The sequence below is a fragment of the Perca fluviatilis genome, chromosome 14 (genome assembly GCF_010015445.1).
Source record: "Perca fluviatilis chromosome 14, GENO_Pfluv_1.0, whole genome shotgun sequence".
NCBI lineage: Eukaryota > Metazoa > Chordata > Actinopteri > Perciformes > Percidae > Perca > Perca fluviatilis.
Window position 1 is genome coordinate 3,168,116 of NC_053125.1, and position 15,632 is coordinate 3,183,747.

The window sequence follows — 15,632 nt, forward strand, 5'->3', positions numbered from 1 at the left end:
AAGTATTTTGATTATATCCAGATATTCCCCCTTCTTGGTCATTTAATCAACAGTTAATTTTGTCCGAGGGGGGCCCACAGGGTCTCATATCGTCAACATTACTGTTTCTGTGGCTCAACATTTCAGCAGCGCTTCACATTTTAATACTGTGTTGGCGTGTTTTACCTCTGGCTGTGCTGACTGTTGCAGCCGACAGATTCTGTTCAGGACCCTCTGTGATGCTGAAGAGCCAGTCTATGAACTGAGAGAGAAAGAGAGAGAGAGAGACAGACAGACAGACAGACAGACACACACAGAGAGTGTCATCATCTTGTTGAGCCATAGCTTCAGTGTATTTGAATGAGACCCACCCACCTTGTGTGTCTGGCTGCTCCAGGGCTCTTTGTCCAGCAGCTGAGCCAGGCTGTGGGACATTCCCAGCATGCACTGAGGCAGGGCATGGTCAGTGAATGACTCCTCACCATACAGACTGTGTTGCAGAGTCTGGGGCTTGGAGTCAGGTTGCCATGGGAACCACTTGGCCCTAATGCCAAGGAGGCGGGGCATGAAGTGGTCACCCCAGGAAACTACAGCAGCAGCAAAAACCTGAAACAGGAAGTCTGTGGCCTGCAGAAAAAGAAAGGAAATCTATGTTGAGCTTAACAAGTCAGGATATAAAATACTATGAGTAGAGGTTGACCAGGTTTGAAGAATCTTCCAGGACATTTCCCAGGACCTACTGCGCACTCAGACATTTGTAGCAGAAACACCGAGCAAAAAGTCTCCAAAGAGTTACTAAAATGGTGTTTCAGAATCAAAACAAAAACACATTTTGGGAGCCTAAAACATTATGATAATCAATGTATCAATCAGTCACTGTCTGTACTGACCAAAAAGAGAAAAAGACACGGCTCTCCTCTTGCTCAACGCGGAGAAGGCCTTCGATAGGGTTGAGGGACTTTATCTTTGACGTTATAGCTACATTTGGTTTTGGAAATACTTTCCTTAATTGGATCAAAGTATTACATATCAACCCTATAGCTGAGGTTCTGACAATGAAGTGGTTTCTGAGCCCTTCAATTAGGGGTGCATGATATATCGACTCAATATCGTTATCGCGATATCACGTTACGCAATATTATATCGAAAGCGATGAGTATGCAATAATTAGTTTATTTTGTAGAGCGCTGCATCCTGTCCGTTGGCTGTGTGGCTTAGTTGTTTTCGATTTAGAGCCCGCTTGAAAAACTATAATGATCTTCATTTCATTGGCCAGGTACTGTGCTACTGGCACATGTTAGTGCACGTCCGCGCACGGGTACACTACGTGACAAACCCTATGGAGCGTACCACGTGTGTGCATATTTCAACAGAGTGACAGTGTAAGTGAAGAAATAGATAGAGACAACAAAACAGAACGAATCAGAGAAGTCCTGTTCTCTTTATTTGTATATTTTATACTGTACAACCAGTAAAAAATGTCCTGTTCTGTACTTATGGTCGTTATTTTTTTATACAGTCAGTTGAAATAAATCTTGTGTGGTAAGAAAACTTGTTTTATTTGTTATGAATCTATTTTGATGCGTTTTCCTGTAACTTTTGTAATTTCATATTAATATCGATATCACTATATTCATAATCGATAATGCAATATCAAATTTTGTTAATATCGTTCAACCCTACCTTCAATATTACAAGAGGTTGTCCCCAAGGTTCACCTCTATCACCACTTCTGTTCATGCTAGCTATGGACGTTTTTCACAGTAGACATTTTGACTTGTCATAGTAAGAAAAGCACTGTAAATAGTAAGCTATTTCAGTGAGTCAGCATACACAATACCAGGGCCTCTCCTAAGTGGAATGCAGTCATCATTAATGGTTTTGAATACACGTGTGCTTTTCCAACCCAGTCTCACGGCAGTTCGTGAAATGGTCACGTTATTTAATCTATTGATTCGTGTTCAAAGGGACGTTTTTCTCGTTTTTTCCGTGGTGGCCAGCACGAAAATGTAAACTAATGTATTTCAATGGGAAGCACATTACGGTAGCGAGTAGTATGAAATGCCAAAAATCCGCGGAAAGAGGTTGGTTGGGGTGGTGGATGGGTCAAACAATACAGGACTATCACCCCGGAGGCCGGGGAGCACATCCTGCGTGTGCCGTTTTGTTTCCCTGTTCTTGTTTTCCTAATCACAACTGTGCCGTTATTGTTGCGAGTCCCCCGCGGCCGTCTTCCGGCGTGTGAGGCGTCCTTTCCCGTTGTTTTTTTCCTAAACCCAACCTCCGCCATCCCATTATTGTCATGCGTCCCCCGCGGCTGTCTCCCGGCGTGTGATGCGTACTGTCCCCGTTGTTTTTTTTCCTAAACCCAACCTCCGCCGTCCTGTTGTTGTTGTCGCGTGCCCCCCAGAGACCGCGGATTTTGTCCCGGGGTGGGACGTTTGCTTTCCCTGTTAATCTTTTCCTAAACCCAACCTCCGTATAGATGGTTTCCATTTCGTGATGGCCACCACGAATAAAACGAGATAAACGTGTTGTTGTACACAAATCAATAGATTAAAAATAATATACAGACCAATGCTTGTTTACTTTCAAGATCTTATCTTATTTTACATATTTGGGCATTAAAATAACACCTAATTTAGAAACTATAGCACCAACAAACTATGAAGTAATAATTAACTGAGTACCTTACATATAATCTATGCTATGGAGAGTAAATATATAAAAAAATGAATATATTGCCTAAATTCATGTATTTATTTTAAAATATCCCCCTCGCTCCACCTACAGGTATGTTTAAGAAACTCACAGCACTCTTCAGGAAATTTATATGGAATAAGAAGTGTCCTCGAATCTGCTTATCTCTATTGTGTCTTCCATGTGATACTGGGGAGCTGGAATGTCCAAAACACACACACACACATATATACATATATATACACACACACACACACACACACACACACACACACACACACACACACACACACACACACACACACACACACACACACACACACACACACACACACACACACACACACACACACACACACACACACACACACACATACATACATACATACATACACACACATATATATATATACACATATATATATACATACATACATATATATACACATACATACATACATAGATAAACACACACACATATATATATATATATATATATATATATATATATATATATATATATATATATATATATATATATATATATATAGTATATACATGTATTATAACATCTGTATATAATGAAGAGCAGTTCAATAAGTTTCCATGTCTACCTCCGTTAAAAACAATACCGTTTGATTGAAGCCACCAATATTGCACTATGCTGAATATGGAGAATGTTAATATTCAATATGCCCCATTCTTCCAAATTCAGCCTGACATACAGTATTTGGCATCTTTGGAAACTCTGGGATCTTCAGCAGAATTTGAAATAAATCCTGCACAAACACTAAAGATGGACACATCTTTAATTCAGGTTGATTATTACTTATTTTCATAGAGTTGGTCATGGTTCATGTGATAATAACATTTACAATCTGCCTGATTGTCTGACTGCTAGTGTTCCCGCTTACCAGTATTTATCATACGTGATAAAAGTTACAAAAATAAACATGAATTGTCCTTTAACAAAAGATGACACTATTTGAATTTTCACCAGACCATTTGACGTTAAGTTACTTTTGAATATTTCCAACATGTCAAAACTGTTACGTCAATGGAGTGGAGCTGTATTCCAACCCTCTCCCCTACATGCTCAACAGCCCACTGACAGCTGGGCAGTGTGCAGCCTGGTTCAAAAACATACCAGTTTGGTGTCTCCACACGTGACTGGGGTTGCACCATACGCAACATTTCGGATGTGTCCCATCAGCTCCAGGAGCCACTCCATTCGTTTCAAAACGCCTATAACACAGAACAAACCATGTCAACATGATGACTCACTCAGAGGTGGACATTAACATACTGTGGAACTATAACACACATGTATTGCATGCAGAGAAAAATACTATGGCATACTATGTGTTTTGCTGATGAATTTAACAGTATAACCATCACAAGTGAAATTTTAAATTCTTGACTTTAGATGATGCATCACAAAAAGCCATTGTTTAAACTTACCATAGTATTGTTTCGCATAGTATTTATTTGCAACTTTAAAGATTTTTAGCTTTGAGTCGCCACTTTTCCTACATGACGTGAATGCAGCAAGAGAAACTCTTCAGCTCCAAACGTGGACTTGTTTCTGGCCTGACCTGTATTGGGATTGGTGGCCAGGCGACACTGGTAAAAAGTCTGCAGAAGGAGCCAGCCGACTCTGCGGCTCGGCCAACCATGGAGCACCCCGGCGATGACGTCATTGAGGCCCAGCAGGGGAACTCTGCCTTGGGAGGTCAGGTAAGCCAGGACGAAGCAGGTCTTCTCCATGTGAGCCTGAACAGCATTAAGTACAGAGTATATTCTGCTACACTTTCATTTACAAATATACACATTGCTCAGCCGTATTTATTCATCTGGAGTTTTAAAAACCACTATATGTATAGTTAATATTATTGTTCAACTTTGCCACTCTCCAATAGTGGTATAAATAAAGACAGTGTGGCAGGCAGAATGTGTTAGCAGCAGTGAGCTTTGTGAGCTGTATCTTTGAACTTTGGACATAGCCACACCAGCCGTTTCCCCCTGCTTCCAGTCGTTATTCTAAGCTAGGCTAACCACGTACTGACTCTGGCTTTGTACTTAACATAGACATGAGACTGATATCCATCTTCTCTGAAAGAATAATCATTACAATATTTTCCAAAACAGATCAAAGCAAAGTGTTTTGGTAAGGATTATGTTTACAACAGAATCTATCAATCTCAGAAATCGGTCAGAAAGCACTGCAGGTGGCAACTCTAGCATGGAACAAACCACAGAAACTGCTCCAGAAAGAAGGGCCAAAATACACTCAGTAGCATATGACATAAATGCTTTGCGTTTTTTTCTAAAACACTAAGTACTTATTGGCTCTTTGTCACATCATACTGTACCTCTGTGACTCGTGTGATTCGCTCAATCTCTGCATCCGACATCTCAGACAGACACTTGGCGATTCCCACATACAAATCCACTTCATTATCCTAAAAGAAATTAATTTATCATCAGCAGAAGAAACAGGAGGATATGTTGGTGAATCGTCCAGTACAATTAAAAACAGCTGGCACAGTACTATTTTTTAAAACACATGTTGAAATGTTTAAAATGTTAACTGTTTGCATGTGAGATGTATTGGAGTTGCAGTTTGAAGTGGAAGCACTGAAAGGATTTGAAGTGTTTGTGGAAGTGTAGGAGCTAAAAGCAGTTGTTTAAGTCTCAAGTTGGTATGTAAATGCTCAACATTGTTAAATTGTCAAATGAAGAGTGAAAGCAGCTGTAATTAGTCAGTTAATGTCTTGTTGGCAAGAAAATGTCTGAACTCTGAAATGAAGAGTAACAATGAATCAGTGTCAGTTAGTGTTTAGAGGCCGGTAGCAGTTGAACTGTCAGTTGAGGCGTAGGAGATGAAAGCAGGAGAAGCTGAAGTGCCAGATAGTTGAAGTGTGAGTTCTGTAAGTAGCTGAAGTGTTAGTTGGTTTGTAAACAGTGACAGCAGCTGAAATGTCAGTTGAAGTACACAAACTGTCTATCGAAAAGAAGAAAATTAACTGTAGAAGCTAAAAGATATAAAGTGTCAGTTGTAATGTATGAGATAAAAGTAGTTGGAATGTCAGTTGAAGGGGAAGAACCAGAGGCAGGTGAAGTGTGATTAGGGCTGGGCGATATGGAGAAAATCAAACATCACGATATTTTTGACCAAATACCTCGATATCGATACAGCAACGATATTGTAGTGTTGACTACTGGTGCTTTCACAAAATATTTACACAATGAGATTTTTGATAAATAATCATCAGTAATGTGGATATAAGGACTAAGTGGGTAAAGGCAAATAATAGAACAGTTGGTAAGTTCAGAAAATGACATAACGTTACTGTAATGCAGCCTTTAAAACCAGGAAAAGACAAAACTTATGCCATATTACGATATCCAAAATCTAAGACGATATCTAGTCTCATATCACGATATCGATATAATATCTATATATTGCCCAGCTCTAAGTGTGATCAGTGTGAGTAGTTAAAGTGTCAGTTGGTATGTAAACAGCGACAGCAGCTGAAATGTCAGTTGAAGCAAACAAACTGTAGAAATTAGAAAAGTAAGTATTTGAAGGGCAAAGATGATGTGTCATTTACTATGTAGAGCCTGGAGCAGGCAGTTATCACAAAGAGACAAAAGATGGGAGGAGTTAAAATATTAGTTCAACTGCCATCTTTGAAAGTTGAAGTGCTAGAGGGAGTTGAAGTGAGCCCACTATAAACAGTTGAAGTGTCAGCTGATGGATATAGAGTAACACTAGCTCAAATGTCAGTTGAATAATGGAAATGAATTGAAGTGTGATGTCTGTAAGCAGGTTCTGGATGTGTGTGTCATTTCAGCGTTGTACCTGGATGTGGTTGGGCATCAGAGAGAAGATCTTCTCCGAGCTGGAGCAGAGGATGGTCCAGCAGCTGTTGGAGGGGTTTGGGAGAGCCATGGCCTGAGCCAGGCCCTGCAGCAGGGAGCGGCACAGGGACCGACGCTGGGGGCGGAACTCCTCCTGAAAGTGCTGCAGGCCCAGACTCTCCATGTGGACCTGCAGCTTGTCCTCAGCAACATGCTTCATCCACAGGCCCAGGCTCTCATACAGCTGAGCCCGAGTCTGGAACTGGAGCACAAACACAAACTCTCCAAAGTCACCGGACTGTTTTACAAGCAGGGCTAGGTATTAAACCTCAATTCCTTTGGTGCTAACTAATATCTGTAGCACTAGGTACACTGCTTGTGTTTAGACAACATGGAACTATACGCGAAGGAAGATTTTCAAAAGCAACTGTTGTAAGATTTATGAAGTTGAAGTTATAATATATATATGTAAAACACCAATATCTATTCAAGTTGGGATCTATTTATATTTATAAATTGTTTGACATTTGCTCAAACTGGTTGGCATTGCTTGTGGATTGGTGTTTGGTGTTTTAAGCCCCCAACGTCGTCTTCCAGGCACTAGGATTAGGCAATGGTAGGGTTAGGGTTAAGGTTAGGTGCCTTGAAGTCGATGGTCGCAGTGTTAACATGTTATTTTCCCTCTACACTGTTCACTAGGGCAGAAGGTATTTCCCGGTGTGTGCAGGTTAGCGCATGTGTGGTGAGGGGGGCAGTTAGTGTGTTGAAGATGGCAGACACGTGAGTCTTAGCTAGCTGTGTACTTAATCAAAGTTTGAACTGATTACAAGTAACATTGGTAGCAGAGGATGGTTAAAAGACGGCAACTAGTTATAAAGTTCCGCCGAAGTTTGATAAAGCCAGGCCATACGAGTGTTGGAAAAATGAAGTCAATATCTGGACAAGGGTTACTGACCTCGATGAAAAGAAACAAGCCCTTGCTGTTGCTTTTGGGCTTGAGGGGAGAGCCTGTGAAAGAGCGATGAAAATACCCGCGGAAGATTTGGACAGTGAAGATGGAATGGAAACATTGTTTGCAAAGCTGGACGGCGTGTCCCTAAAGGAGGAAACGGACCGCGCATATGAAGCCTATTCTTATTTTGATGGCATAACGAAAGATAGTGCCGTTTCTATGGCGGACTACATAACTGACTTCGAACAGCGATACAACCGGATGAAAAAGTATAATATGACACTTCCTGATATTGTGCTGGCTTTTAAGTTGTTAGATACGGCCTGTCTCGACAAGAAAAGCAGACCGCTAGCGCTGACGGCCTACACAGAGTTGAAGTTCTCCTCCATGAAGTTGGCTCTAAAAAGGATTTTCGGAGGGAAAACGACAGGCTCATTAAACGGAATACAAATGACGTGGCGTTTTTCACAGAACAAAGACCACAAGGAAGAGGAAAACGGAACGCAACATTGCAAAGTGGACAACTGAAGCAGCCATTACTGGGGACTTATCCACTGGATAAGTTTGGTACAGATCCAGATGTGCTATTTGCCCATGCACGTTTCAGTGGGCTAAAGACTGTCCTCACAAGACAACTGAACAAGTAAAAATAACTGAAGATGCGAATGTAACATTACATTGTTTACAAAGGCCTCCATGTCAGACGCTGAGATATTTATGACTGAATCATTGGGATCTGCGATTATTGACACTGCCTGTACCTGTACTGTGTGTGGGGAGAAATGGCTGGAAAGCTATATGGATGACCTCACCCAAGATTAGTGATGTGACAACCGGCTCTTTTACGCGAGTCGGTTCAACCGGACGGTTGTTGGTTGGCGAACCGAGTCTATAGATTCGGTCAACGGTTCACGTGCCTGCGGCTGCGGCATCCGGCTACTCCCGGTCTCGGCAGTAGCCGGGTGCCCGCCCGGTCTGCTCGTGACAGCCTGTAACATTCACTTCTCTAACATTTAACTTAACATAACTAAGATAACGTGTATTTGTATGTGATGCACTTCCCAATCAATAATGTGTGAATTTCCGAACACAATCACCTAAGATGCATCAGAAACAAGGCTTGGTTAATAACTCAAACTTGCCGAGAACCGTTAGACAAACCGTTTGCTTATATACTCGAGCGGTTGTTAACGGTTACATTCGGTCCTCGACTCGGCAGTGCAGACTCCGGCGTAGCCGGGTGCACGGTCTCTACAACTCTCTTAACAACTCTTTCGGTCCAATGAATCGTGCTGCTCGAGGTAGCCCATTTCCTGATTGATTCTACCACCACTCCAGTGGAGGCGCTAATGAGGTAAAAAACAGGAGTGAGTCGGTTCATTGACATATGGCACTCGATTCTCCCGGCTCAGTGACACGAATCGGGTTAATAACCGGCTCTTCGGCCAGTTCGTCATCACTACCCAAGATCAAGTGAACAGATTGATGCAAACAGAAACTCCCAGTTGCGGACCATTTTGGTTTGGAGATGGCAATTTGGTGTATTCCACAACAAATGTGAAACTACCAGCTAAAATAGGACTGACAAAATGCCAAATTGGGACTTATCCACTGGATAAGTTTGTTAGAGATCCAGATGTGCTATTTGCCAATGCACGTTTCAGTGGGCTAAAGACTGTCCTCACAAGACAACTGAACAAGTAAAAATAACTGAAGATGGGAATGTAGAGAATGTAACATTACATTGTTTACAAAGGCCTCCATGTCAGACGCTGAGATATTTATGACTGAATCATTGGGATCTGCGATGATTGACACTGCCTGTACCTGTACTGTGTGTGGGGAGAAATGGCTGGAAAGCTATATTGATGACCTCACCCAAGATCAAGTGAACAGATTGATGCAAACAGAAACTCCCAGTTGTGGACCATTTTGGTTTGGAGATGGCAATTTGGTGTATTCCACAACAAATGTGAAACTACCAGCTAAATTGGAACTGACGAAATGCCAAATTGAAATGGACGTTGTCAAGGTTGACAAGGCAGTGACCATTTTGGACATGGAAAAGGACAGTGCAGTGATGTTCAAACAATCCATACCTCTTGAATTCACTAGTTCTGGACATTACTGTGAACAACAGATACAGAGAAACTAAAAAAGGTCCAACTGAAGACAAAGTCCTAACAGTAACAGAAAATATGTCTCCAGATGAGAAACGTAAAGTTCTTCTGAAGTTCCATAAGTTTGGTCATGTGTCGGAAGACAGACTACAGAGGCTCATTCACGGTTCAGGAAATAAGGACAAAGAATGCTTTACTGTCTTAAAACGAATAGTATATGACTGTGATGTATGCCAGAAGTAGAGAAAGCCAAAGCCAAAGCCTGCTGTGGGGTTGCCCTTAGCTTCGGAATATAACGAGACAATGGCCATGGATCTGCATGAGTTGGAACCAGGTTTATGGTATCTTCACATCATTGACCACTTCATACGTTTCAGCGCTGGAAACGTGAAAACAAAGAAGTCATCTGAAATTGTCAACTCTTTCATCCACACTTGGATTAGTGTCCATGGCGCCCCACAGAGGCTGTACAGTGACAATGGTGGAGAATTCAACAACGAAGAGATCAGAGACATGGCTGAAAACTTTAACATTGAGACAAAAACCACCCGCAGGATACAGTCCTTGGAGCAACGGACTACTTGAGAGACATAACCAAACACTGACTGAGATCATCCAGAAGGTCAAACGAGAGAATGGATGTGACTGGCATACTGCTCTTGACTAGGCCCTCATGGCTAAAAACAGTATGTTGAATATTCAGGGCTACAGTCCATATCAATTAGTGTTTGGACAGAATCCTAACCTTCAATCTGTATTAGTTGATAAACTACCTGCTCTAGAGGGTTCCAGGCTTCTAGGAAAGCATTCACAGAAGCAGAGTCTTCTGAGCGGATAAGAAGGGCAATAAGAAAGCAGCTCAGGCCCACAGATGACATGTATGTGACACAAGACAAGGTTTATTACAAAAGAGCAGACTGTACTGAGTGGAAGGGACCAGGGATAGTTAGTGGTCAGGATGGAGCTGTTAGGGATTCTAGTTAGAGTGCACCAATCCAGGCTCTGTAAAGTAAACACACAGGAATCTCAGGATAAGCCAACTGTGCAAGACAGCAAATAGACAGCAAGTAACAGAGGCAGCTTAAACAATGTAGCAGAAAGGTCAGATACAGTGGGGAGAACAAGTATTTGATACACTGCCGATTTTGCAGGTTTTCCTACTTACAAAGCATGTAGAGGTCTGTAATTTTTTTAAATAATTAATTTGCATTTTATTGCATGACATAAGTATTTGATCACCTACCAACCAGTAAGAATTCCGGCTCTCACAGACCTGTTAGTTTTTCTTTAAGAAGCCCTCCTGTTCTCCACTCCACTCATGTATTAACTGCACCTGTTTGAACTTGTTACCTGTATAAAAGACACCTGTCCACACACACAGGTTGGAGTCTCTTTGATTGAGATCAAAGAGACTCCAACCTCTCCACAATGGCCAAGACCAGAGAGCTGTGTAAGGACATCAGGGATAAAATTGTAGACCTGCACAAGGCTGGGATGGGCTACAGGACAATAGGCAAGCAGCTTGGTGAGAAGGCAACAACTGTTGGCGCAATTATTAGAAAATGGAAAAAGGTCAAGGTGATGGTCAATCTCCCTCGGTCTGGGGCGCCATGCAAGATCTCACCTTGGGGCATCAATGATCATGAGGAAGGTGAGGGGTCAGCCCAGAACTACACGGCAGGACCTGGTCAATGACCTGAAGAGAGCTGGGACCACAGTCTCAAAGAAAACCATTTATAAAATATTTGGAGGATGCTGAAAGTCCATATTGCCCAGCGACAGCCCCGAAACCTGAAGGATCTGGAGAAGGTCTGTATGGATGAGTGGGCCAAAATCCCTGCTGCAGTGTGTGCAAACCTGGTCAAGAACTACAGGAAACGTATGATCTCTGTAATTGCAAACAAAGGTTTCTGTACCAAATATTAAGATCTGCTTTTCTGATGTATCAAATACTTATGTCATGCAATAAAATGCAAATTAATTACTTAAAATCATACAATGTGATTTTCTGGATTTTTGTTTTAGATTTCGTCACTCACAGTTGAAGAGTACCTATGATAAAAATTACAGACTTCTACATGCTTTGTAAGTGGGAAAACCTGTAAAATCTGCAGTGTATCAAATACTATAATTGCGCCAACAGTTGTTGCCTTCTCACCAAGCTGCTTGCCTATTGTCCTGTAGCCCATCGCAGCCTTGTGCAGGTGTACAATTGTATTTGAATGAGTGTGCAGACAGGTAACAAGTTCAAACAGGTGCATTTAATACAGATAATGAGTGGAGAACAGGAGGGCTTCTTAAAGAAAAACGTACAGGTCTGTTAGAGCCGGAATTCTTACTGGTTGGTAGGTGATCAAATACGTATGTCATGCAATAAAATGCTAATTAATTATTTAAAAATCATACAATGTGATTTTCTGGATTTTTGTTTTAGATTCCGTCTCTCACAGTTGAAGTGTACCTATGATAAAAAATTACAGACCTCTACATGCTTTGTAAGTAGGAAAACCTGCAAAATCGGCAGTGTATCAAATACTTGTTCTCCCCACTGTAGATGCCTCACTGTATTGGTACAACAAGGTGAAAGAAATAATGCTGAGTACAGGTGGCAAAATGTAAAAAAAGGACATTTAAAAGCACTGAACATTTTATTTGCATATGTAACACCAGTTTAATTTTTTAAGTTGTAATAACTGTGGCCATTGTTGTATATGTTTTATATATATATATATATATGCATGCAGGTATGCTTTGTGAGGGGGGCAGTGTGTTGAAGATGGCGGACACGTGAGTCCTAGCTAGCTGTGTACTTAATAAAAGTTTGAACTGAATAAACATTGTGTTTATTACAAGTAACAGCAGCGTTGCCTTGAAGTCGAGGGGCTTAAAACATCATCGAGCTTGTGGATTAACAATGCATTTTTGAACACCATAAATTATTTACATATACAAATCTTGTTATATGTAGATCATGAAGCATTTGCCACCAATGAGACTAATTTCCCACCATAAAGTTTGCTCACTTTGGCAAAGTAACGTTACTGTACCTCAGTTGAACAGAAACATTTCAAATTACAGCAATTGAAAACAAGCAGTGTACAGCGTCACCAGTGTCTGTGTCACGCCCCTCCCTCCCCCCAAATAAAAATGGATCTAAACAGAGCACAAGGGTCCAGTAACTGTCAGTCAATATGGCAAGTTTGCAACTAAGATAAAAGAATTGTGATCAAATATGTACTAAAGGTACATTTTACAGCTGAAATCAGTTTCCATCCACTTGTCAATCGAATTATCTGAAGTTCGGTAAAAAAACTCATGCGAATAAAGCTGGTGAAAGTGTGTTTCCATCCAACAGCTTTAAAGCGAATAAAAACCTGTGCGTAATGACGTCACATGCTGTTTTGCGATTAAATTGGTATATCGAATTGATTTGAGACATTTTATGGTGTTTCCATTCATTTTTGAACTGAATCGCACAAGATTCAAGCAAAATTTGGGGAACAAAGTTTTGCTAGACAAAAGTAGTTGTTATTAGAAGCCAAGCTATAGCCTAAGCTCCGATGGACCTTTGGCTGAGGATATGATCCAGCTCATCAAAAAGGTGGAACTTGCCTTATATTTTCCCTCCGGCACCGCTGCGAGACAACTCTCTTTTTTGAGCCGTGTATCGCTGTTTGAGCGCCTTCCATTTACTCCGCAGGACGTCCCACGGCTTGTCGTAAGGGACATTCTAACGGCATTGAAAGCTTTTAACATGGTTTAATATCTAAACAACGATCAATCATCACCAGATGTATCATGGTCATATCTTGTCATGAACACTTAAGCTCTATCAAAAACTAAATCGAAATCCAACGATTATAAGTTATCTCACGTTAATGTGTCAGATAACGTCCCATAATATTTGGACATTGGGTTAGATTTGACCGTTTTAAGTGGTTATGATGAGCAATATAGAAGAGGATTTTTGGTGATGATTGATCGTTGTTTAGGTACATTAAACCATGTTAAGCTTTTTCACATTAGGACTTATAAAGCCAATGAGAACTGTGGAGAGTCAACCCCCAGCCGCCCCGCCGCCCCCCTGAAGCAGAAACGCTTTATGTCAGATAACGCGTCCATAATAATTGGACTTTGGGTTAGATTATTTGACAGTTTTCCGTGGTTATGATGGGTAATATGAGAGAGAAATTTGGTGATGATTGATCATTGTTTAGGTACATTAAACCACGTTAAAGCTTCACTCGCGCATTAATAATATTAATACGGCCACTGATGAAGAAAATATTAACATGAGATAACTTCTATAATCGTTGGATTTCGATTTCGTTTTCTTGACAGGCTTAAGTGTTCATGACAAGATATAACCATGATAAATCTGGTGATGATCATCGTTGTTTAGATACATTAAACCACGTTAAGCTTTTTCAAGTTAAGCGTTTAATGTCCCTGTCATAACTGTTGGTCATTCGCGAGCTCCTGATAAATGAAAGCGTTTCTTAGATTTTTGCTATCTAAAATAGCTGTTATATTTTTCTGGAAAATTAAATTAAAAAAGTATCTCGTCTCCTCGTTTGTCCACTTACATCCGTTTTTGTTTTGCAAACAGAGCGGAAATACTGGGCGGAAATGAACTGAAACTTCTTCTTCGTTTTATTGCGGGTTGCAACCATAAAATGACCTAAAACTTAATCGCAATTCATTATTTATTCGGCAAATAACGTTTCCATCAGCGTTTATCGCATAAGCCGTATATCGATCAAGAGAAAATCCGATGAGACCGAACGTATTTCATTTGAGTCGATATTCATGAAATTCAGTCGGATTTTACTGTTTCCATAAGGCATTTTTCATTCGATATCACTTAATTCGGATAAAAACGGGTCGATGGAAACATAGCTAGTGAAATCACCTCAAACACATCTTTGGCATCTACTGTATAACATCTTTCTGCACTGACATTTCTGTTACTTTTTGTGCACCCTGCACCTGAATATCCTGTCTGTGCTGGGCTGATGCTTACGGTCGGTATTTGACACTTTCTGAAATCCCATGCTGTGGACACATTTTGCTCAATACTCAAAAAGTACTGAGGTTCAACACCAAACCCTTCTCAAGAGGAACTTACACTGAGACTGTGTACAAGGGGGGGTGAGAGCCAGGAGCCCAGAAAGAGGCCGGCACTCTGAGAAGACTGAGCCTGACACGCTGCCAGCACCACACACTGATGCTGCACATCCTCTCCTGTCAGAGAAAAAACATGCTGAGCTTGGTGCGTTGATTCTGCTAGCCCTAAGGTACAAAGAGACAAAAGTGAGAGCTCTTACCGAAGCTGAGCCTCATTAGAGGAGACAGCACGGCACTCCAGTTGATGGGCGGGTACTGGAAACTGGCTCCAACTGATGCCAGGGGAGTCAGAGCAGTCTTAACCACAGCTGGATGGGCAAACTCTGGACCTGGGTCCACAGGAAAGATAGGACATTCCCAAAAGTAAGCGTGCAAGTGAAATTCTAGCACATGCAGGCAATTTGTATAAATATATTTCATATCCTATGTTTACATTTGTGGTATGTTGCAGAAAGGAACTTTATTATGTGAACAAACCTTTTTTTCCTGCCTCTGTGAGGAAGTCAATGATGGATCTGATGAGACTTTTCTCTGAGAGGTAACTGAAATCCTGAGGAACTGAGAAGATGACAGGAGGACACGGAGAGAAAGACGTGTCACACCAAACAGCTCCTATAATCAGTCAATCAAGACAACATGGAGGTTCCCTTTGACTGAGTGTTTCCTCCATCCACTGCCGGCCTACCTGCTGTGTGACTGTGACTGGTGGACATATGGGCCAGATGCAGATGACCAACCAAACAAGCACTGTTGGACTGCAGACCAATGGCTCCTGAGAATGATATGATCTGCACAACAGAGCCAAAACAAGCCAACATACAGCCAGAGGAGAGGACAGCTCAGTGTAATCACAACTAACAACACAAATATAGTTAAATAGCCTCAAATGT

The 15,632-nt window shown here is 41.3% G+C and overlaps 1 protein-coding gene across 1 annotated transcript in view; it reads right to left on the reverse strand.

Annotated features, from left to right (window-relative positions):
* focad (focadhesin) overlaps positions 1-15,632 on the reverse strand; it is an 86,108-nt gene that overhangs the window by 1,248 nt on the left and 69,228 nt on the right. Inside the window, exons 35-44 of the mRNA XM_039823056.1 lie at positions 15,428-15,530; positions 15,220-15,300; positions 14,943-15,071; positions 14,744-14,859; positions 6,545-6,805; positions 5,052-5,141; positions 4,275-4,452; positions 3,827-3,924; positions 355-606; positions 166-241 (exon numbers count right to left, since the gene is read on the reverse strand). Of these exons, the coding sequence (XP_039678990.1) occupies positions 166-241; positions 355-606; positions 3,827-3,924; positions 4,275-4,452; positions 5,052-5,141; positions 6,545-6,805; positions 14,744-14,859; positions 14,943-15,071; positions 15,220-15,300; positions 15,428-15,530 (1,384 nt within the window). The remainder of the gene's footprint in view (positions 1-165; positions 242-354; positions 607-3,826; positions 3,925-4,274; positions 4,453-5,051; positions 5,142-6,544; positions 6,806-14,743; positions 14,860-14,942; positions 15,072-15,219; positions 15,301-15,427; positions 15,531-15,632) is intronic.